The 24,082-nt window shown below is 39.2% G+C and overlaps 1 protein-coding gene across 3 annotated transcripts in view; it reads left to right on the forward strand.

Moving 5' to 3' along the window:
• The window catches only part of rap1gds1 (RAP1, GTP-GDP dissociation stimulator 1), an 87,785-nt gene that overhangs the window by 39,691 nt on the left and 24,012 nt on the right, over positions 1-24,082 (forward strand). For 2 of the 3 annotated variants that reach the window (XM_080195705.1, XM_080195723.1), the window contains 5 exons: positions 1,498-1,644; positions 9,159-9,287; positions 9,766-9,891; positions 16,313-16,456; positions 18,617-18,748. In XM_080195705.1, the coding sequence (XP_080051831.1) occupies positions 1,498-1,644; positions 9,159-9,287; positions 9,766-9,891; positions 16,313-16,456; positions 18,617-18,748 (678 nt within the window). The remainder of the gene's footprint in view (positions 1-1,497; positions 1,645-9,158; positions 9,288-9,765; positions 9,892-16,312; positions 16,457-18,616; positions 18,749-24,082) is intronic. The other variant, XM_080195714.1, reaches the window with a different exon arrangement.

Genomic DNA, 24,082 nt, shown 5'->3' on the forward strand with positions numbered 1-24,082 from the left:
GGGACTATGGTCTATCTCTGTTGTTTTATCAGTACCTTGCAGTGTATGAAAGACTGATCTCAGTAACACAGGAAATAGGAGCAGGGGTGATCTATTGGGCCCTTCAGTCTGCTGCACCATTGAATTAGATCATGGCTGATAACCTGCCCACACAATGCTATATCCCTTGATATCTGTAAAAAATCTATCGATCTCTGTTTGAATAATCTGACTAAGTTTCCACAGTCCTCTAGGAGAGGGGGGAGGATTCTGAAAATTTTTCAACCTCGAGTGAAGAAATTCCCCTTTTGATTGATCATTATAATGGTAGGCATTTTTAAATAGAAGACAGGCTCAGAATTCTGCAGCAAGAGATAATTTTCTAGGTTGAGACAAAACAAACTGAAACCTCAATACGTGAGATTAAAAAGTAGAGAATGCGTGGGCATTGTCCCATATAATTCTTCCCTGCAGAATAGCATATAGGCATGGCCTCTCCCCGTTAGCATGATTTGTTGAAAGGCCGGGGTGAGATGAAGTAAGCTTGGAGCAGGCTCATGTTAAGCATAGTCTAGTTGGATCACATGACCTATTTTTGGCATATTTCTGTGTGTAAATCTTCTGATCTAAAATATTTAAAAGTCTTTAAAAGCTAAGTAATCTCACTTGACCAGAAAGTTGTGGAATTGGTGTGCATGTGTGTGTTTCTTTTGTAATCCACCCTCAGTGGCAAGGAATGCAGTGAAGACTAGTACACAGCTAACTCAAAATACCAACAGCCTTCAAGCTAATGTGGTTTTAAATTGTGACCAATGTATGAAATAAATTTCCACTTGATGAAATGGGAGCTGACAAGTAATTGATATTGAGCATGATTAATAACCATTTGCAAGACAAAGTATTTATTCCTGTTTTTCTAACATGTTTGCTTGAGAATTTTTTCAAGATGCTAATGTCATCGCCTTGTACATTTCAGTAATACCTTGTCTGTTTTAATTTGACATGAAGATAATTGGTTTGCCCCAATCCAAAATTGAAATCAATTTTTAGTAATACTTGACCAAAGATTGCAGTTTCAAGTCCGGAGCCTATTTCGTGCCCTGCTTTGCTTCCTACATTTCTATTAAGTTTTGCTTCTGACAGTGGACCATTCAGTAATGCACCTGCACACAACGGCACAGCATTTCACTTTGTCAACAATGGTGAGAGGTAAAACTATTAGATCTATTTATGGTCTAGGAAAAAAGTCCTGTAACAGTTCAACAGTAAACTAGGTGAGTGCTTTGGAATCCCAGAGAAATTGATTCATTCATTGGTTCAGAAACTGTATTAATTTTATTCTATTTGAGTGTTTTTTTTTATATAGGTTTGCCTAGAACGCAACCCACGTGACTTTCTGGTGGTTTTATGAATATTGCTTAACCTTTTATTTCAAAGCATTTTGTTTTATTTTTGCAATGTCTTATTTGAATTTCTCTTTATGTTGTAGAATTTTTAATTTAATTCTTTGTTTTGCAGATGAGGGCAGGAGTGCAGTTGACCTATCTGGTGGCGCACAGATAGTAGTTGACCACTTACAGACACTATGCAGTAATATTGATGCGGCCAATCAGAAGCTCTTGACTGTCTTTTGTGGCTTCCTGTTGAACTATAGCAATGATAATGGTAAACTAAAAAGAAAAATGTTTATAGTTTGCATACATACTTGACATCTTAAAGCAAACTTAATTTGTATTCAATAGTTAGTGTAACTCGATTGTTTTTAAAAAAAAATATTCAGCATAAAACCATTGACCTTTGACATGAATGTTTTGTCTTGTCCTCTTTCCCTCCCTTTTCACTTTATTTTTGTAATCTATTGCTTTTTATCACTACAATAAGATCCTTGACTGGCATTTAAGAGTCCCAAAGTTTGATGCTTATTGGTCAAAGGAAAGACCAATTTAGTTTTAACTTTAAGTTGCATTGGTTTGTTTAAAATAACCCCAACTTGTAGAAGGAAAAGAGGAGGGGAAAAAAACTTCTCAAATATGAATTCCAAACAATACCTAATTGGCGTCCCATGAAATTTTTCCAATTTGAACAGTCAAGAGGTTTTCTGCACAGTGTCAAGACGGTTAATCTCTCTATTGCTATCTGCTTCATCATCTTGTCAGTGATACTATTGCATTATATTTGATAAGTTTTGTGTGCTCTTTGGTGAATTGTAAGAATGCTTTTCAATGAAATCTCCTCATTAGCGTTGTTTTTGGTTACTTGATCTGATTTGGTTCCATTTTAGTACATGAACTTTTATCCCTTAGACTCATGAGAAATAAAAAGCAAATTAAGGTCAAGGAGTTTCCTAATGTTTTTGGTGGAGTAGACTCTAACTTGCAAAATTACAGAGTGTGTACATCAGTGAATTTATGTTGCACTTTTTAACTTTTTCATCAGTGTTAGAATGCAGTTGCAAGGCTTCTGTCTACTTCATATAAACAGTGCAGCACCTAGGATTGACTTTGATCAGCTTTTGTGGCATCTTGATTAAGCAAACAAAAGTATATATTAAATGTTGTGATAGATTAACCTGACTTCATAGATTGCATTGCAGTTGAGGAGGCATGTTTCACAACATACATTGTATTTGGGATTAGATACAAAATTATTATTTTTGGCTTAAATCCACTGGTCAGTTCTATTGGTGAAAGAAGATTGGAGTGAAATTGTGCGGATTATGGTGGCAAGCTGGCATAGTGGTTAGCACTGCTGCCCTCAGTGCCAGGGACCCAGGTTTGATTCTGGCCTTGGGCCAGTGTCTGTGTAGCGCTTTCACATTCTCCCTGTGTCTGTCAGTATCCTTTGGGTGCTCTGGTTTCCTTTCGTTGTCCAAAGATGTGCAGATTAGGTGGCTTGGCCATGTCAAAGTGCTCCTTAGTGTCCCAAGATGTGCAGGTTAGATGGATTAGCCATGGTGAATGTTTGGGATTATGGGAATAAGCTGGGGGAAAGGGCCTGGTAAGATGCTCTGTCAGGGAGTCAGTACAGACTTGATGCACAGAATGGTCTCCTTCTGCACTGTCAAGTTAAGGTAATGAATCGGAGTAAATTGAAATGACATTTTATAGATCAGTAATGAAGTAACATCTGGCTTACAACTTTGATCTCACTAAAATAGAGGGAGATGCTTTGAATGTAGTGAAGAAACCACAAATACTCCGAGCCTTGTGGGACAAATGGAAAAGAGGCAAATGACTTTCTCATTGAAGAAAGTCTGAGGCAACCTTGTCTTTCAATGTTTCAAAGTTTTTTTTAAAAAAAACTAGTTACTCAACTTGGACTAGAGGACAGAAGTACAAAATTTCAAGTTTCAAGCAAGATTAGAGATTACCTGAAACATACTCTCTTTGTCTATTCATGGGATAGTGTATATATAAGGAACAGGTGCTTTAGGAGAAAAATTTATCATCCATAAACTGGATTTACATTTGTAAAGAGGAGAAATAAGGGATGTTAACTTTGTTTTCCTTTCCCAGAGTAGACAGGGATGAACATGTTTCCTGAAAGGAATCACTACCCTCTGAGAGAAGAACTTCCTCCTCATCTCTGTCTTAAATGGGCAACCCATTATTCTGAGGTTATGTCCTCTGGTCCTAGACTTCACGAGGGGAACAACCTCTCATCTACCCTATCAAGCCCCCAAGAATCCTGTATGTCTCAAACAGGTCACTTCCTAAATAAAGTAACACCCCAGAAGCAGGTATACACCTGGAAATGGAAGGAAGGGAAGAACTCAGGAAAATCATCGTCACCAGAGAGTAGTGTAGAGTAAATTGTTGGAGCAGTGGACCGAGGAGCCTGGGTCCTAATAGACTTCATTCTAGGATCTTAGAAGAAGTGCCTAGTAAGGTAACTGACACACTGCTTGAATTTTCCAAAGCTCCCTAAATTCTGGGAAGATCTCTCAGATTGAAAAATAGCAAATGCAACTCCATTATTCAAAAAGGGAGGGAGACCAAAAGCAGGAACTGTAGACCAGTTGGCTTAATAGCGGTTATAGGGAAAATGTTAGAAGCTATTATTGAAGATGTTATAGCTGGGCACTTGCATAAACTTAACGCAATTGGGCAGAGTCAGAGTTGTTTTGTGAAAGGGAAATCGTGTTTAACCAACTTAATTCTTTGAGGAAGTAACGTGTTGTGGATAAAGGGGATGGATGTACTATACTTAGATTTTCGTAAAGTATTTGATAATGTGCTACATCAAAGATTATTGCAGGAAACTGGAGTGGATGATCCATCTCAGTCTTCCCTTTAAATTCCCAACATCTCATGTGCCAGTCTTTTGCCAATTCAATTTACTCTACATGCTAGCAAAAAAAGAACAGAAGACAACAAAGACAACATTCCAGCTCTAATACTGAAGACTTAATTGTCAGAACTATCAACACCCCTAGCCAAGCTGATTCTGCTTAGCTACAGCACTGGCACTAACCGATAATGCTGAAAATTGTCTGGCTGTGTACAACCCTAAAAGGCTAAAACCCTAAAATGTGATCAATTTAATTGTCAGCAAAATAAGTGTTGTCAAAATATCAATAGTGGTATCAAGCACACACTTGCACAGAAACAACTTGCTCACCTATGTATTGCAGGGCCAATCAGCTATAGATTACATTGCAACTTTGGTCCAAAATGAACAACAGATGAAATCCAGCAGTGAGGCGAGATGACTGCTCTCAACATCAAAGCAGCATTTGACTGAGTGTTGCATCAAGGAGCCCTGACAAGATTGAAGTTAATGGAAATCTGAGTCATACCTAGAATTGAAGAGGTTGGTTACTGGAGGCCAGTCATCTCAGGCCCAGAATTTCCTGGGAGTTTCTTGAGAATTTCGTAGGTGCAGCCACCCTCATTTACTCCATCAGTGAACTTCCCTTCATCATAAGATCAGAAGTGGAGATGTTCCCTGACAATTGAACAGTGTTTAGTACCAATCGCAGCTCTTCAGACACTGATCTAGCTTATGCCTGTAAGCAGCTAGACCTGGGCAACATTGCAACTTGGGCTGATAAGTGGCAAGTAACATTTACACCGTACAAATGGCAGGCAATGACTGTCTTCAACAAAAGAGAATCTAAGCAACTCCCTTTTATTCAACATTGGTACTACTGGTGAAACTCTCACCATCCACATCATGGATAGTTACCATTGATCAAATTTAACTGGATCAGCTGAATAAACATGGTGGCTGCAAAAGCAGGTCCGAGACTGGGAATTCTAAAGAGTAACTCCACTCCTGCCTCCCTAAAGCCTGTCCATCGTCTAAATGGCACAAGCCAAGCATGTGATGGAATATTCATCATTTACCTTGATGAGTACAGCTCCCAACAACAGCTCCAGTTTGACGCCATCCAGGGCAAAGCAGCCTACTTGATCAGTATCCCACTGACCCCCTTAGACATTCCTTTCCTCCGCACAGTGGCAGCAGTGCGTACCACCTATAAACTGCACTATGGCAGCTTGCCAAGGCTCCTTCAACACCATCTTCCAAACTTGCAACCTCTACCATCAAGGACAAGGGCAGCAAACTCATGGGACCATCACCTGCAAATTCCCCATCAAGCCATTCAACATACTGATGTGAAACTTTTCACCGTTTCTTCACTGCTGGGCTTTGAGTCTGGAACGGTCTTGTCATATTACCAACGCCAGATGAACTGCAATGAGTTCAAGAAGGCAGCTTACAACCATCTTCGCAAAGGAACTGGGAATGGGCAATAAATGCAGTCCTCACCAGCAATGCTTGCGTCCCATAAATAAAAAAAGTTACTTGTTTCATTGGTGGGCTTCCTGTCTTAAATTATGTTTTTTTTTAAGCAAATTGTTGTATACGTGAGGTATTTCATTTGAGATGCTTCCAAGTGTAACAAATGTGCCAGATGGGTTTATATCACCGTAATGTCCTTGGGGACCTATGCCGAATGATTTGAATTCTACTTGTTTAACATGAGAAATCTATTTGTTATTTTTAAGACAATTATGAGCTTATTAATATCCCTTTATACATTAAACTGTGGCATTAAAAAATGCCCTTTAATCTCCATTCTAATTCAGTTCCTTTAATATGTTAACCTCTCGGCAATGATCAAAATTTGTTAATTAAACCAAAGTATTCAAGAAATATGCATACGTTATTTTTTTCTTGTTACTCAAATTTTACATGTTTCTACTTGTTGTTCCTGGCTTGAAATTGAGATCTTTGCAGGGACTATTAAAACAGTTAGCCGCAGATGTTGACTCAGTAATTGGACCTTGAACCTCCAATTATTGCTTGGGTCTTGGCTGCAGTTACACCATGGTCACCAACCTCAGCTTCGGAGCTATGGTATCAATTCACAGGCAGTGACGTTGCCTGGCTACAACCAAGGGAAAACTTGTGTGCGCAAAACTTTGTTTGCGGTTACAGAATCTGAACTTCATTGCTTGAGGGAGTGTTTATTTCTGTGTGTGCGTAGACATTTATGCAATGACTTCTTCAACTAGCTTACGTGCACAGTTTTGTCTAAAAGCCTGCCCTGTAGTTCTGCACATTTCTCCAATTTAAAGCTTTATAAAATTAACTTTCACTCATTTCCTGGTTTGAAATCTGGCCAAGTAATATTGATTTAGCGTGCTAATGAAATTCCTCTGTTCACTATATTTTAGCAAGAAGTGATCCATTTAAAATACGTGAGCACTTTAGTTAGAAAACAAGAAATTTATGCTAATGTATTCATTCACCAACTAATATTACAGTCTACTTTCAACCTCTGAAACTATTTGTAGAATCCCTATAGTGCAGAAGGAGGCCATTCAGCTTATCAAGTCTGTACTGACAACAATCAAACCCGTAACCCCACGTTTCTACCCTGCTAACTCCCCGACACTAAGGGTCAATTTAGCATGACCAATCCACCTAATCTGCACAACTTTGGATTGTGAGAGGAAACTGGAGCACCCAGAAGAAACCCACACAGACGCATGGAGAATGTGCAAACTCCACATAGACGATCACCTGCGGCCAGAATTGAACCCGGATCTCTGGCGTTGTGAGGCAGCAGTGCTTCTCACTTAACCAATAAGATGTATTGCCATTCCAGAATTAATTGACGAAGATATAAAGCTATTTCATTAAACTGATTTGCAAATGGGAAGTAGTTTGCCATTAAAGTTTGGTAACATTTTCATTCAAGTGTGTAGCTAACTGTTCCTCTGTACTCCTTTATTCTAAGAGATTGATTTATTTTTGCTCAGTAACAATTATAAGTAGCACATCAACAAAAGCAGTCGTTTAAATATCTAAATCAACTGAAGGCTTGCATTTAGTCTATAGTAGTAGCATTGGTATGGCCTCCAGGTTAAAGACCTTCAATACAAATGACAGAAGCCCATATCTTGTGTTTTTAATTAGTCCTATAACTTGCTTTCCATGCTATGTCGTGAATGTGAAGTGACTGGTATAAATGGTGTCTTATTGTCCTTGCTACTTTATTTGAAACCTTATAGTTGCACTGCCTTTGGCCTGAGGACTCATTCATGTTGACTTGTGTAAGTATAAAAGATGGCTGACTCGGAACTCCTGTTCACCTGTCTGGCATCCTTCTGAAATCTGTTGTGATATTATGTAGTGCAGTTGATATCTAAAGCTGCCTGCTCATGATGGTGAATACTGAAAAAAAAATGTAGTGATGACAGATAACTACTGTGGATGTCATAGCATAAAAAATAGTTATGTACATGAGAGGTCAAGCCAATACGGATATCCTACAATGTAAACAGATTCCAACACTTGAATATAAATACTGCGAATGAGAAAATGTGAGATTTCTGATGCAGTGTATTTGTTCAACATTGTAAATGCCTATTTCTACCTAATATAAAGTGAAATTGATTTCAAAATAGCTTGGAGCTGTTTTCATAACTTGTACTAAATTACTCTTGTCCAAGTGGTTTGGACACAGCAGTTAGTTAGCAAAATAACAGACATACCAGGTTATGTAGCCAGGCTAACAAATAAAACTGCTACGTCCACTTGTGTAACCAATTTCGTGGTGTAGTGTGTTACATTTTCCATTTATGATACAAAAGTTTCATTATTTTAATATTTTTCCCACAATTTGTTACCAAGTCCACCAATACAATAAAAAGTGCTACAGGTGTGCAATATCCTGCAACAGGACTTGGAACAAGATTAGGAAATTGCATCCTGTATACTGTCTTCTGAAGTTTGTGACTAGTCAGGGTTCCATTACACATTCACTGATAGCGGCACCCCTTTGACACCTTATCCAGCTGACCATTTTAGTAATAAAAGCGTATTATTGTGGATGCTGGAATCTGAAACCAAAAGAGAAAATGCTGGAAAATCTCAGCAGGTCTGGCAGCACCAGTAAGGAGAAATAAGAGCTGACATTTCAAGTGCAGATGACCTTGTATCAAAACTGGTCATCTGGACTCAATGTCAGCTCTTTTCTCTCCTTGCAACTACTGCCAGACCTGTTGAGATTTTCCAGCGTTTTGTCTTTTGGACTATTTTAGTGAGATTCGACCATCAGTTTTAGTAGACTACATGAGGGCACCAAAATTTAACTCAACCAGGTTAACCTTATACGCATCTTTCTAGGAGAGAGCAGTTAGATTCCAGTTATTAGAAATTAGTGATTTCTTTCCTCACAGGAACATTTAAGCAGCTGTAATGCCTTGACACAAGTTCCGAAGTTGTTGCTGTATGTCATTGTGATTTTAAAAAATAAATGGTGACCCTTCAAATAATCTTTAAAATTGGCCCTCAGATGTTGATGGCTCTCCCAGAAAGTAACGTGGAGGAAATGGGTTGTAGCATTTATTATTCTATTTGTAGATTTACCTTCACTTTGAATAAACCAGCTCTTCAGCTTCAGAGTTTGTATCATCCGTTTTTGTTCAGGATGTACATTAGGGCTGATAAAGCAAGCATGGTTTAGTTGATCAAATTCATCAAGTCTTTAATCATTCCAAGCAACTTTAATCTCTCTCCTTTCAGTGCATTACTTTCAGACAGTATATGTTTTGTGATCTTCTTTCTTTTCTAACTTTGTTCATAATGTCAAGGGATGGATTTTGTGTTTTGGTCTTTAAGAATTCAATGTTAACTTGATTTTTTTTAATATTATTTTACAGATGCCCTGCAGGCTCAGCTGATAAATATGGGGGTTATTCCTACTTTGGTTCAGTTATTGGGAATACATTCTCAGCATACAGCACTGACAGAAATGTGCTTGGTTGCTTTTGGTAACCTAGCAGAGATAGGTAAGTTAGGATACATCTAGAAACCCAATGGCTTATGCCTTCTGAAAACACCTGTTTTGTAGCAAAGTGTTCACTTTTGATCTGATATCTTTTCAGCCTTCCAAAATGCCCTTTCTGCAGCTTGTTTTGCCTCCATCATTTTGATAGAAATGTAGAGCATATTTCAGACTTGTTTACAGGATTTTTCTGTTAATTATTTGAAAGTGGTCCATCAATTTCTGCTCTCGTACTGTTGTTTTGTTGCATAATTAGAGATAAATTGTTTAAAAATATAATTTTGTAAAACATTTTGTATTCAGCCAATTGCAAGTAATTTAAGACATCTGTCATATTTACTTTTAATAATGTAGGGCAAAAAAGTAATTGCTACCTCACTAATAAAACTAAAAGACTGTCTCAAAGGATGATCTGCCCTTTTTAATGTATTTTTCATTTTTAATTGCCCTTTTTAATATATTTATAAATTTTAATTTACTAGAATCCAGCAAAGAGCAGTTTGCGTCAACGAAGATTGCAGATGAGCTTGTAAAACTCTTCAAGAAACAAACTGAACATGAGAAGAAAGAGATGATTTTTGAAGTCTTGGCTCCATTGGCAGAACATGGTGTGTATTTGTTTAATTCAGGAGAGAATACTATTGGTAGCACCTTTTTTAACAAAACATTAATTTATTTGAAAGTTACTTAACCATAATTAGGGAGGTATTACTGTGATGCTGCTAATTCTAACATATTAGCTTCGCGCTGTCTAAGTCCCAGCGTAAGTCATATTGTCAGTTTTTTCCAGCAACATTTCACACATCCATTGTTACATGCCTTAGGTGGTGCACTTGTTCCAGTGTCGAGATCCTCATCCCAGAGTGAAAATCCAACCTCAAGTCTTGATTAAACCAAACAAATGTATTATTTTGCGTGTACAGAAATGAGCTTGATTTTGGTTGTACATTTTCTGGTTTGTTTGCAGTTTCCCAGGTTGAAAGCCATAGTTCAACATTTTGGTTTTACTGATTTATTTACCCTCAAAACAACTGACACTCCAAGTGATTGGCATCTAAGGTTCACTTCTGAATCTTGAGATTTAGTGGTACTTTGCTGTTTGTGGTAATTTCTCTCACCCTATGTTTCAACTGAATTGGTAAGCTGTTCGCATCTGTCTGTATAAGGGTCGTCAGGATTTGATTTCCATTTGTCCCACTTAGGTGTGATTCTTGGGGTCAATCTGTAAAGCCAAACATGTGACTAACATGAGTGAATATTATTGAAAATGCAAATATTTTGTATATTAATTGTGGTCAGCTAACTCAAGGGTTCAAAGCTAGGACTTTCCGAATAGTATGGGTTGCATTTGTTATGCCATGGAATGACTTTGGACTTTATTAAAATTTCATTGGCAGCCTCTGTCCTGTTGCATGATCCTTATGAACTTGCATCTTGGCAGTTGTTTTTTCTAAACTGATTGAATCAAAAAGATTTACATTTGGAAGATCCTTCTGAAATAAATGGGGATTTATACATGGTGCTGGTATGTTGCAGTTCATTTGGAATCAGAATTGCTGTGGCAAAAAGCACTTGCACATGCCTGCTGTAATCTGGAACTATGGATAGTAATGGTAGAGAGTCCAGTCTTTTCATCAGATGGCTGACCATGATTTTCTTCCTCTCTTTGCTTGCTATTGACATGTATTGCAAAGATTTTCAGGTTGATACTCAGCTTGCTTGGATGCATTATGAACGCAGAGCTTCTGGCTCAGAGGTAGGGATGCTACCCACTGGGTTGCATTTTTGGGAGAAAAGGGAAGGTAACTTACCTTATCCTTCAGATTTAAAGTACCGTGCCATTGCAATCAGAAAACTATCTGTGCTGTACTGGAAACAACAAAATAACATGTACGTCAATAAAAATAATTCAACAAATAAAATGAAGATAATCAACCATACTGACCGACCTGATTTTTTTGCAGGCTTCACAAGTAGCTTGTTCTTCTGCCTCATGAGCTTGTTCAGGACTTCACTTGGATGCTAAAGGTTCCTTGGCACCAGTTGGCCCGAAGACAGAATTCACTCCCTTCTTAATTTCTTCCCTTAACCAGAACTGCCAAGAATAGAAATTACAACAGCAAAAAATGGAAATAGTATTTTCATTCAGTTGACATAGAGAAAGGGCAAGTTGCAGCATTTCAGGTGTGCACCTTCCGTTAAAACTGTAGCCTGTAAAACAAAATAGCATTTCAGTCAGAGAAATGGAATTCGGGTCTTTTGTCCTTGTTTGAACCAAGGCTGTAACGAGGTCAGGAGTTGATTGTAGCAGATTATTGCTGTTTAAGTGCCACTTGATAGCACTGGTGATAACCCTTCCTGTCGCTTTGCAGATGATTGAGGGGAGGCTGATGAGACAGTAATTGGCTAGATTAGATTTGAACTGCTTTTTTTTTAATGGTCATGTGGCGTTAGAAGTACCTGTAGCAGCGTTTCGAATGGCCTCCAGCTTGTGAAGGATGGAATACGGGAGATTGGTAAGGAATACTTTGGAAAAATCAGGTGTTGAAGTTACAGGTATGCATTAGGGTTTCAACTGTGGGTAAACTGAGGCAGAATGGAAGCCAGGCAATTTTTATATTGGTGAAAATGGGCAGTGTTAGTGATGATGAGGGAAACTTACCTTCTTCATGTACAATACCAAGTTTGCAAACAGCCCACCTCAGATTCAGGCAGCTGTCAGAGTGAGGGATGAAGTTGATAATGAGGGAATTGAGTTTGTGATTGGGATAGAAAACAATGTCTTCTGTCTTCCCAATATTTAATCATGGATAAATACTTCAAATGGGGAAAAATTGCTAAACTATTGAAAGAGCATATCAGTAGGACTTAATAATTGATACAAAGAGCCAGCACAGGCACAGTGGGCCAAATGTCCTTCTGTTCTGCACGATAATGAGAACCTGCTGCTGTGGAAAAAATCGAGCCACGGTCAGAAGTTACTGAAATCTGTATTGAGAACAGAGGATGTTGGGAACATTCGGCCAGAAAAAGACGTAGGATGGAATTTTTCTTCTAAGTGTTGCCTCAGCAGGAAAGCAGAGGGCAGCTCGCTGAATGGGCGGCTGAGTTTTCCCACCCTATTTTTGAACAGTTGGAGGCAAAAAAGGAAGGGGCAGGTCCCACAATGTCTCGCTGACAGGGCAGGCTGTGAATGAATTCACCTCGCCAGTAACCTCAAGCAGTTTTGAGCACACATTAGCTGTCCGTGAGATCACCTGAGAGCAAAAAATTAGGAGATATTCACGTGTTCTGATCTTTCATGCCCCTTCCTGTTGACTACATGAGGGTAATGCCCACAGAGAGAGGAGTTCATTTTAATTAATTTAAATAAATAACTCTCTCTCCCCACCCCCCCAAGACCACGTGATTTACGACAGGTTTAGGAAGGTTAGATTCGGTCAAGGAGCTCAAAGAGAAATATAGCTCCTGGGTAGAGGTACATACCTGAGCAGTGCCCTGATACTGCCAGGTTGGCACTGCCATTCTGTGCCAGGTGTCCCTTGTGGGGGGCCTTATGGAGGGGGGAAGTTGGCAGGCATGCATGGGGTTGGGGTAGAATGCTGGTGATACTTGAGTTATGGGGACAAGAGGGGGAGCCTCTGATAGTGCCAGAGTAGGGGGGGGTAGGCCCCGAGGGGAGTGCTAACCAAGGCATCCTTTAAGTAAACTGTGTATGTGGAGTCGGCCTTGCCAGCTCTATCAGACTGCACCCTGCCAGAATGATGGTCTAAATCCCACCTGCTTTTACTCAGAGGCTCATGATCTGCAGAGGAAACTGGGCTGTGTAGCTGGAGAATGGCAACTGGTTTTCAGTCTGAGCCTGATACTTTGGGGGAAGGGGAAGAGAGGTAAGATTCTGCCCCTCAACTCCTGACAGATCAAGGTGCCAACCTGAAAAAAAACGGCACACTCCTCTTAGTATTGTCGTGCTATGGCTAGTACTCAGACATGACTGTCTTCCTCACCACACTTCTTCCGGACATTTCTGTGCACCCCCAGCAAGTTCTGTTTGCCAAATCCTCGTTTGTCAGAACTTGTTATAAACTCTGCCGAATAATTGTCAAACCGGGGAATGGGGGAGGGGGGGGCGGGGGATTTCCCTGTGGATGGTTGATACGGTGGGGAGATCTGCTAATTACCCATGCTAATTGGGTCCCCAACCTTTTCATGGCAGGATCCATCAAGTCACTGAGAAGAAATCCCGTCAGCATAAAAGCCATTTTGGGACTTCTGTTGGATTCTCTGTTACCTCCAGCTTTCCCACCCGCTAATTGTCCAGTCTGTTTTACCTTTTTTTATACTATTGGACAGTTGCCTGATTGCTGTTTGAGATTTTGCTGTGTACAAAATAGGTGCCCTTTTGCCTACCTCAGTCAGATAATTCACCTGAAGTGCTTTTAAATATTTAAGGCCTGTTATAAGTGCACATCTTTAATGTATCCCTCAACAGTAATTAATTTACTAATGCAAATGTGAAGTAAAAGAAATTGGTTATTTTTGCAGAATGATTCAACACCTACGTGTACAAAAGACTGCATTAAATCTGCAGTTCAGTTGATAGATTGACTATTTCAGTTAAGGCTCTAGTGGAAATTCGCCAGTACCTCCATAGCAGTATTCAAAATGCGACCAGTGCAACTGCCTGTCCAAATTTGCTGATTTGGATTTTTTTTAAATCTGTGATTTATCAGTGTTAAAGACTGGCAGTTTTTCAGTTATGAAAAAATAGATATGAAGCCAGTTGCCATAGGAATAATGTAATCAAAATATTGAACTTGCAACTTTTGCTAATGAAAATTAGAGAACGATAACTTCCATTTTGAAAAAAAAAGGCATAGTTTACAAACCTGGCCCCACACAAGCTCCCTCACCAGAAAAGAGAGGCATCACTTCTTGTGTCTGATCATATCTCAGATCCATGCTTTATCTTTTACATGGAACGAATGGCCCATATACAATTATTGTTAGTTAACCAATCCAGATGCACTTTGGAAGTTCCTGCAAACAATAAGCAGTTAAAGTAATCAGTTTTTGGTGGCAGAGGAGATTGGAGAAAGAATACCCAGAAAACTCCCTACTGAGCAACTACATCTGACAGCAATAGCTTTAATGTCTGACCCTTGAAACAATGTAGCACTGTACTAGTACCTAACTGCAGTGTCAAGCCCTGGATTAGAGCTTGAATTTATCACCTTGAGACAGCGAGAGGGCAATCAGGCAAGAAGTTGTAACTATAAAAGCTGCAGATATAGACTTGGAGCAGTGCATGAGCATAAAATGCTAAATATTTGGAATTATTTCCTCCAACTATTGGCTAGAGAAGGTGTAAGCTGACCACAGTAAAATCAATCACTTTGACATAAATCAGGCTGCCTGGTCAGCAACCAGTTTGATTGCCCCAATCATTCAAGAGCTGGAAGCAGCACTGAACCGCTAGTGATCACTCACTAGTGTCAAAAGTGTGAGAAAACAACTCCGATTTGAGCTTTTCAGCCTCTAAGAGATGTTGGAGAAGTAATCTTGGAGATGGCTAATGGAATTGAAAAAAATACTTTTTTAAATTCAGTATGGTACAACACTGGCTTAAACAAATTAAAGTTGGTTAGAGCATATATCAGGAAATGTATACTTCCTAGTAGGCTACAGTTGGATGCTGCATTGGACTGGGTGAAGAGGGGAACTTGAGTATCTTTTGTGGATAGATTATGTTGAATTGGTTCTAATGACCTACCAATCTCTGAGCTAATCCATGCTGGCATCAATGCAACTGGATAAATCTAATTTGCCATTATTTGATAAAGTAAAAATAACAGATGTAACACATTATCTAGTATTAAAAGAAATTTTAATATTAAATACATAAACCATTCTTTTGGGGTAAAAGCAGTTGAGTTGGATGCTCAACCATGATCGTAATGAATGGTGGTGGAGCAGGCTTGAAGGGCCAAATGGCCGTCTCCTGCTCTATCTTCGTTTCTGTGTTTCTTTTACTTCAAAAACACTGTTGGCATGTCCTAAGGAACTGCTCTCCACTGTCACTAAAACATTGCAGAATTAATTTTCTGTTTCTTACTGCCAACGTGAAGTAAAAATGCTCAATATCAAATCACCTGAAAAAGAAGTAGAAAGTAAATAGCTGAAGAGATTTGTTTGGTGGGCATTTTAAATGGAGGTGAAGGCAAATGAAGATTAAAGTTGAAATAGTATGCAAGAAGATGTAGCTAGAACTTCATCTCAGTCAAATCACTGTTACTGAAAACTGGAGATCGTGAAAGCATTGCTTCCTTTTCACTGACGTTCTAGTGCATGTCATGGACGCTGCAGGGTTTCTAAAACCAGCAGGTACTAGGACTATAAAAGTTGCAAAACTTTTCCATTCAGTCTCATAGCGTGCATCCAAAAATGGAAATATATAGTGGAATGGAAGCAACTTTAAATGACCTGCCAGTTTCAGTCATAGTCATTTGATTGAAATAATGTTCGCATTTCTCAATTATTTCAACTTTAATTTTCTAATGTCCGCCTTTCTGTTTTTATTAAACCTCTCAGTTAAAGACATTCAGCTATTCATTTTCCTCTTTTGCAGGTGCTGAAACACTTAGGGACTCTCCTGGGAATTTGCAATAAGGCCTCATGTCCATTGTTAAGGCTGCGCTGGCAGTGGGTGGTATTGCCCTAGTAAGTGGATGAAAAAAAAACTTTGAATCCTAAAGACAGAAATTAATGGTAGTGGGATAATGTTTCCATTGCCGCTAATACTTGATTTGATACTGTGGCTGAACCTTAAAGGTAGATCTTTACCATATTGAAGCAAAGCTTGTATTTTCAATTATTAACAAATAGTTTTCCATTCTACATTTAGAAAGAAACAATGACCAAACCCTTTAGCTGAAGACTGAAGAGGGTCTAGAAACGATCAAATGAGATTTGAAATCGCTGCTATCCAAGGCTATAAGCTAACACGTGCTTCTTTGTTTTATGGTGCAGACGTCATCAAACTACAACTGGTTGATGCAGGGTTAGTAGACTGTCTGCTGGAGCTTGTCCAAGAGACTGTGGACAGCAATAAAGAAGATGATATCTCTGAGCTTAAAACAGCTTCTGATCTAATGGTGTTGCTGCTTTTGGGTGGTGAGTTTGATTCATCAGTTTATTATAAACAATCGCATGTTGTCAACACCTAGTAATTTTCTCCTGTTAAATAATTGGATATCAATGTAATTTATTTTGTTGGAAGGTGGGGATTGAAGTCCAGGATAGGAGATTGCCTCATACCTTGAAGATTCAATTGAAAATATTTTGTGCTTTTTGTTTAGAAAATAATTATTTGGAAATTGACCCAGGTAGCCTTGGGGCAGTTGTATGGCATGCTTTCTCTATCAATTATTGCATGACAAAGACAATATATGAAATATAAACAAACAGTAAAAATCCTGAACTTTAAACTGGATCATTTGCTAGCAATATAAGAAGTTGTGAGAGTCCCTTTTGGAGAAATTACAGGTCCATCATGGACCTTGTTTGTTATTGCTGAGCCTGTCTTTGAATTTCCAGTAACTCCAAATCTATAGCTGGGCTCCCCATCCCCTTGTTTGTCCAAGAGTTTCCCTGGCCCTTATTTAACTCTGCAAAAATGTACCTACTAACTCAACATTCAGGTCGCCCTCTTTATCTGGCTTAAATTCCTCCAGTTTTGCCCAGACTTTTAGGACCTGTACAGACCTAATTGTGGCCTTTTTAAATCCCTGGAGCTATTCCTTAACTCCAAACTCCATTGGCTCAGTTGTCTCCTCTAGAGCCTCTTAACACATTCCAACTCTCTGTCTTACTGCAAACATTAGCTGTGTGTTCTTGCCACTTGTAAGTAGCCCTTCCCTGGCTATTCTAACCCTTAACTGGCCCTACTCCCCCTTACTGGTCTCGAACTTCCCTGGCTTCTGTTTAACTTGGCAAAGACTGTATTAACTAATTCGGCTTCCAGACCATTCTGTTGTTGCCTTGATATGAATGCCAGTCTTGCCTGGACATTCAGTAGCAGCAGCGACCTTAACCTTGGTTGTTTTAAATTCCAAAAGCTGGCCCTTAACTCCAACCCCCACTGGTCCTATTGTCTTCTCTGAGGCCCCTGAACTCTCATCAGCTCTGCCTTGCTACAGACTTTAGAAATGGTAAAACACGTGTCTATATTCATCTAGATTAAAAATAAATATAAATAAAAGGTTATGTGGAAGTCCTTGAGTTGTGAGTCAGCTTCTGCTGGCAAATAGTTGGATTCTTCAATTTTGGTGTCCTGTACACCGATGCAATACTGGCAAAGGAAGATGTAGCAAGGATGGGATGATGAGGAATAATAATAACTTACTTAAACAATATCAAGGCTTACACCACTAAACCCAGACTTCAATCCTCCTTCCCATCCAACAAAATACCCTGTAGTGGTGGTAGCGCTAATGCCTCACCCTTTGAGTCACTGTCTATGTGGAGTTTACACATTCTCCCCATGTTCCTCCAGTTTCCTCCTATAGCCTGAAAGACGTGCTTGTTAGTTGCATTGGACATGATAAATTCTCCCTCAGTTACCCAAACAGGTGCCGGAGTGTGGCGACTCAGGGATTTTCACAGTAACTTCATTGTAGTATTAACGTAAGCCTACTTGTGACACTAATAAAATGAACTTTAAAAGAAGTCCAGTCCTTTAGGTCCTTAACTCTTCCCTGCAAACCCAGCTCCAAAACTATGCCCCAATAAATATTGGGCCTGATGGTGTGGGGAAATATAACTTGGCAATCGTGATTCCCTACAATGTTTTATCCTTCTGCCAAGCCACTGTTTTGTAATTCAGAAAAACACAAATGCTTTAAAAGTGCAGGCTAAGCAAAGCTGACTGAATACTTCCAACCATTCTAATGAACCTTTCAGTTAGTTGTCGTTAGCTTTGCACTCGAAAGCTGATGAAGTCTGAAACATTCTAAAAACACTGTTGAGATTATTGAATTTAAAGTAATAAAATGGAGATTAATAGATTTTTGGTGGGTAAGGCTATTAAGGGATATGGATGAATGAGGGTAAATAGGATTGGGATACAGTTCAGTATGATCTAATTAAATGGTGGAATAATCTTGAGAGGGTAAATGGCCTTCTCCTGTTCCTAAATTCCCTTTCAATAATAGAAAATAAAATCTGAGTCATCCATTCACAACCCCTTCCCCATTGTGAAAAAACAGACTGTAGTACCATACCAGAGTTGTGGAAGTTGCCTTCGTTTATGTCAAATTTTCTCCTTCCTTGCAGATGAATCCATGCAGAAGCTGTTTGATGCGGGTAAAGGCAGTGTCTTTCAAAAGGTGTTGTCATGGCTTCCATCAAATAATCATCAACTGCAACTTGCTGGAGCACTGGCCATTGCAAACTTTGCACGAAATGGTGAGTTCCCCATTTAAAAATTAGCAATGAACTGTCAGTGATTTTCCACCTTTGCGTACTTGACGATTCAACATTTTCTTTGTTCTTTCCTATCTAAAGAAACGGATCTTGCTTTTCTCTATCTTGCCACCTTCTTTGTTAAGGTCGATAATATGTAGTTGCTTCTGAGTCATGATGTAGAGATGCCAGCGTTGGACTGGGGTAAACACAGTAAGAAGTCTCACAACACCAGGTTTAAGTCCAACCAGTTTAACTGAGGGAGAATTTAGCATGTCCAATGCAACTATCAAATAAACTGATTGGACTTAAATCTGGTGTTGTGAGACTTCTTATGTTGATTCTGAGACCAGAGTCCTGAATTTCAGTAGAGGTAACTATGATGGTACAAAACATGAATTGGCCATGATAGACTGGGAAACATTACTGAAAGGAAAAACAATGGACAGGCAATGGCGGGCATTCAAAGAATGAATAAATGAAAAGAATGTTTATTCCTGCTTGGCACAAGAATGGTAGGGGAATTGTGGCCAAACCATGGCTCACAGGGGAAATTAGAGGTAGCATCAGATCCGAGGAAGAAGTACACAAATTGGCAAGAAAAAACAACAGGCTTGAGGATTGGAAGCAGTTTAAAATTCAGCAAAAGGAGGACCAAGGGATTGATTAAGAAGAAAAAAATAGATTATGAACGTAAGATAGCAGGGAACATAAAAACTGACTAAAAGTTTCTATAGGTATGTAAAGAGAAAAGGATTTACAAAGACGAATCTAAGCCTCTTACAGTCAAAAGGGAGAATTCATAATGGGGAAAGAATTGGCTGAAGAATTCAATTTGTGCTTTGCTTCAGTCTTCACAAAGGAAATCGTGAATAATGTACTGGATGTGCTGAGATGAACATGTTTTAGTGAGGAGCTGAAGGAAGTCAACATTAACAGAGAAATGGTTTGGGGGAAACTGATGGGATTGAAGTGGATAAATCTCCAGGTCCCGGTAATCTTCATCCTAAAGTGCTTGAGGAAGTGGCCCTGGAAATAGATCCATTGGTGGTTATTTTTCAAAATTTTTTGGTCTCGTACAGATTGGAGGGTAGCTAATGTAAGCATGCTAAAAAGGGAGGTGGAGAGAAAACAGGGAGCCCAACATCAGTACTGGGGAAGTTGCTAGAGTCTATTATCAAGGAGTTAATAACTCAGTATTTGGAAGGCAGTGGTATAATCAGACAAAGTCAGCATGGATTTACAAAAAGGAAATCATGCTTGATAAATTTGTTGGAATTTTTTGAGGATGTGAACAGTAGAGTTGACCAAGGAGAACCAGTGGATGTGGTTTATTTAGACTTTCAGAAGGCTTTCAACAAGGCCTAATTTCTGATTTCAAGAAGAAATTAGATATAGCTCTTGGGGCTAAAGGGATCAAGAAATATGGGAAGAAAGGGGATCAAGATATTGAATTCGATGATGGGCCATGATCAAAGTGAATGGTAGAACAGGCTCGAAGGGCCGAATGGCTTACTCCTGCTTCTAGTTTGTAAGCTTCACAAAACAGACCACTATGTCGAGTTAAAGCACGTGGGGTTGCAGGTAATATCTTGAGATAAAAAGCTGATTAGCGATAGGAAGCAAAGAGTTGGTATAAGTATGCCCATTTGGTAGTCAGTGACTAGTGGGGCTCCGCAGGGATCTGTGCTAGGACCCCAACTGTTTGCATTATATATTAATGATTTGGAAGAGGGAGCTGAATGTATCATCTGCAGATTTGGAGATAATAGAAGGTTGGGTGGGAGGGTGAGCTGTGAGGAGGATACAGAGATGATTCAGAGTCATTTAGGCAGGCTGTGTGTATGGGCATCTGCATGGCAGATGCATGTATAATGTGGACAAATGTGAGGTTATCCACTTTGGTAGCAAAAATAGGAAGACAGATTATTGAATGGGTGTAAATTGAGAGAGGTGGGTACTCAACAAGATGAGGGAATCCTTGTGCATCAGTCACTGAAAGTAAGCATGCAGGTACAGCAGGCAGTAAAGAAGGCAAATGGTATGTTGGCCTTCATAGCGAGAGGATTTGAGTATAGGGGTAGGGATGTTTTGCTGCAATTGTATAGGGTATTGGTAAGGCCACACCTGGAATTTTGTGTGCCATTTTGGTGTCCTTATCTGAGAAAGGATGCCCTTGCTATAGCGGGAGTACAGCGAAGGTTTACCAGGCTGATTCCTGAGATGACAGATCTGCCATATGAGGAGAGACTTAAGCCGGTTAGGATTATATTCACAGGAGAGGATCTCGTAGAACCTTAAAATTCTGATGGATAGATTCAGATTGAACATTCTCACTGAAGGGGGAGTGCAGAACTAGGGGTCATAGTTTGAAGATAAGAGTTAAACCTTATTAAACTGAGGTGAAGAGAAATTTCTTCTCCCAGAGGCTGGCGAATCTGTGGAATTCACTACCACAGAATGTAGTTGAGGCCAAAACGTCTGATTTCTGGAAGAAAATAGATCTAGCTCTTGTGGTTAGGGGGATATGGGGGGATCAGGATGTTGAATTTGATGATCATCCATGATGAAAATGTATGGCAGGGCAAGCTTGAAGGGCCGAATGGCCTACTCCTGCTTCTAGTTCCTATAGTGCCTTTCATGACCTGGAGATCCAAAAGACCTTTCCAACCAGTAAGTTACTTTTGATGTATTGGCAAATATAATATCTTTGCATACAACCTGAGTCCACAGTCAGCATTGAGATAGATTAAAAAAAATTAATCTTGTTTTTAATGGTGGTATTTGAGGGATAAATGGCAGAACACCAGGACAGCTTCTCTGTTCTTTAAATAGCATTATGAATTATTTTGCATTCAGTTTAGATCATGCATTCAAACTCTGGAATATTACTTGACTCTGACTTGAGGTGAAATACTGCCCCTGAGTTGAACCATCACTATTGTTGTATTAAAAGCAAATTACTGCAGATGCTGGAATCTGAACCAAAAGTGAAAATGCTGGTCTGGCAGCATGTGTAAGGAGAGAAAAGAGCTGACATTTCGAGCCCAGATGACCCTTTGTCAAAGCTGAAAGGCATAGAAAGTGGGAGATATTTATATTGCAGGATGAGGGAATGAAAGATTAGTCATTGCCACAGAAACCAGGGAAAGGCTGCTAATGGCAGTCCATAGAGAAAATAAAGTGTGTGAATGGCAAACAGCAGAGAAGTTGAAATCGGAGGGTAAACTGAGACAGATCAAGGTGTGGGGGAGAGAGGGAAGAAATGGGTGGGAGAGAGGTAAAATTTTGAAAAGTGGAGGGGGGGAAAAGGCAAGGAAAGTTGGGAAAGAGTAGGGGGGAGAAAAATGAAGAAAGATAATAAAGAAATAAAAGGTAACGAACAGTAAGAAATTAAATAAAATGAAAACAAAGGAGTCGAGGTGGGGTAGAGCTCATCTGAAGTTGTTGAATTCAATGTTGAGACTGGAAAATTGTAAAGTGCCTAGCAAGAAGACAAGATGCTCCAGTTTCCATTGTATTATCAGGTATTTATTCCTGTGAAATCATTGATCCATGCAAAGCAGCACTGTATGCATATTGTGCTGGTATCTGATCTAGGGAATCAATCATTGCTGTTCCCAAATAATAGTCTATCATACTGCTTAAAGTAGCTCAATTTTCTCCATTAATGGCTTTATCTAAGTTGCGTAATCTTCCTTTAAATCCCCTAGATTATATAAATAGGCATAAAAGCTTATCTTGATTCCCCAATTTGCGGCTATAATAGGAAACAGTTGTTATCTTTCGGCCATGTTTTCATATTGATAGATTGTGAATGTTTTCTTATGATTTTACAATGCATTACATGTAGAAAAATATTGTGTTCATAACTGAGTAAGTTTAGATTTTTTTCATAGCTTTTACTTGCTGGTTGTACCCAGAGAACAGAAAGGTTTGTTGTTAGCAGCGAAGATTGAACAGATTGCTTCCTCCACGCCCCCACAGAGAATGAGTGAACAAAGAAAAGCTGCAAAACAAAAGAAAAATTAGACTAATTAATTTAACTCTTAAAGAAAGAGACAAAGACTGCCATCCACAATAAAATTTCTTAGTGGATCCTCTAGTTGTATTTAATCTTCTCCAAATAAAGAAAATACATTAAATCTTCTAACCAGGATGAAGCAGTGGGTGGTTTGGGGGATTTCCAAGTTAATAGAATCTGCCTGTGGGCTGTCAATGAAGCAAATCCAATCATGTCTGCCTTAATCTGTGTGAGACTGACCAGTTCAGACGTGAGTCCAAATATAGCTATCAAAGGATAGGGCTGCAAGTCAAAGTGTAGAACTTTGGAGAGTGTCAGAGAAAGGTGACCAAAAAACTGTTTTGAACATAACCAGAACATATGGGTATGGTCTGAGGGGCAAATGACCACCTGTCACATTTGTTGCAGAAAAAATTGCTAATACTGGCCTTGGCAAAATGAATTCTGTGCAGAACTTTCAATTAAGCTCGTCCGAGTACAGGAGGATGAGGAGTCGACCCTAAGGAGGACCTCCTCCCATCAGTCATTTGCTAAATCAACCCAAATTCAGCTTCCTAGTTGTTTATCTGGTGGAGAGGAGAGAGTCCAGAGGATAGCATGAAACTGACAAAAGTCCCATTCCATAAGTACCATCAGGAGAAACATCATGAGTGCTTCCTCTACATCGCTCAACTGGAAGTCCCCATATAGAGAAATGTTGCTGGGGCAATAATTAAAAAATGGTCACTAACTAATCCAGTGAGAAATGCATGAGCACACAAGGGAGGAAAAAATAAATGAAAAATTATGTTTATAAGGTGATGTGGCGGGGGGAGAAGATTCATTTGGAGCCCAAAAGTGGCCTGAGCCAGAATGGCTTGTCCCTCTGCTGCAAATTCAATATAATTTTTAAAAAGATACAAAATGGAAAGTGTGGGAAAAAATTGTAAAGTTGGAATGGCTAAAAGTGTATGATATTTGAAATATAATATCTTTAAATACTGGAAAACAGTTGTGAATATTTGTTAAACAATGAGAAACAAAATTCCAAAGTGATGATTAAAGAGGGTTATTGATTACATTTCTGTGTGGTTCAATTCTCTTTTCCGATGTAATAGTTAATCCTCTAATGGAAGTAGAAAGCAGCTGCAAGCCTGAAGACATGTACACACTGAATTGCATGGTGGGCTGACAGATGGAGGCTTGCCTTTTGTTGAGAACAATAGCTTGATGTACTGATATTTGTCCACCCAGTTCTACTCATTGAGGGGGTGCAAATTATCTTTACTTTGTTTGGATTCTTGGCCTAATAACTGCTGTTGATCTATACTGTA

Source organism: Carcharhinus amblyrhynchos, chromosome 1, assembly GCF_965287045.1.
Source record: "Carcharhinus amblyrhynchos chromosome 1, sCarAmb.v2.hapA, whole genome shotgun sequence".
Classification (NCBI taxonomy): Eukaryota; Metazoa; Chordata; class Chondrichthyes; order Carcharhiniformes; family Carcharhinidae; genus Carcharhinus; species Carcharhinus amblyrhynchos.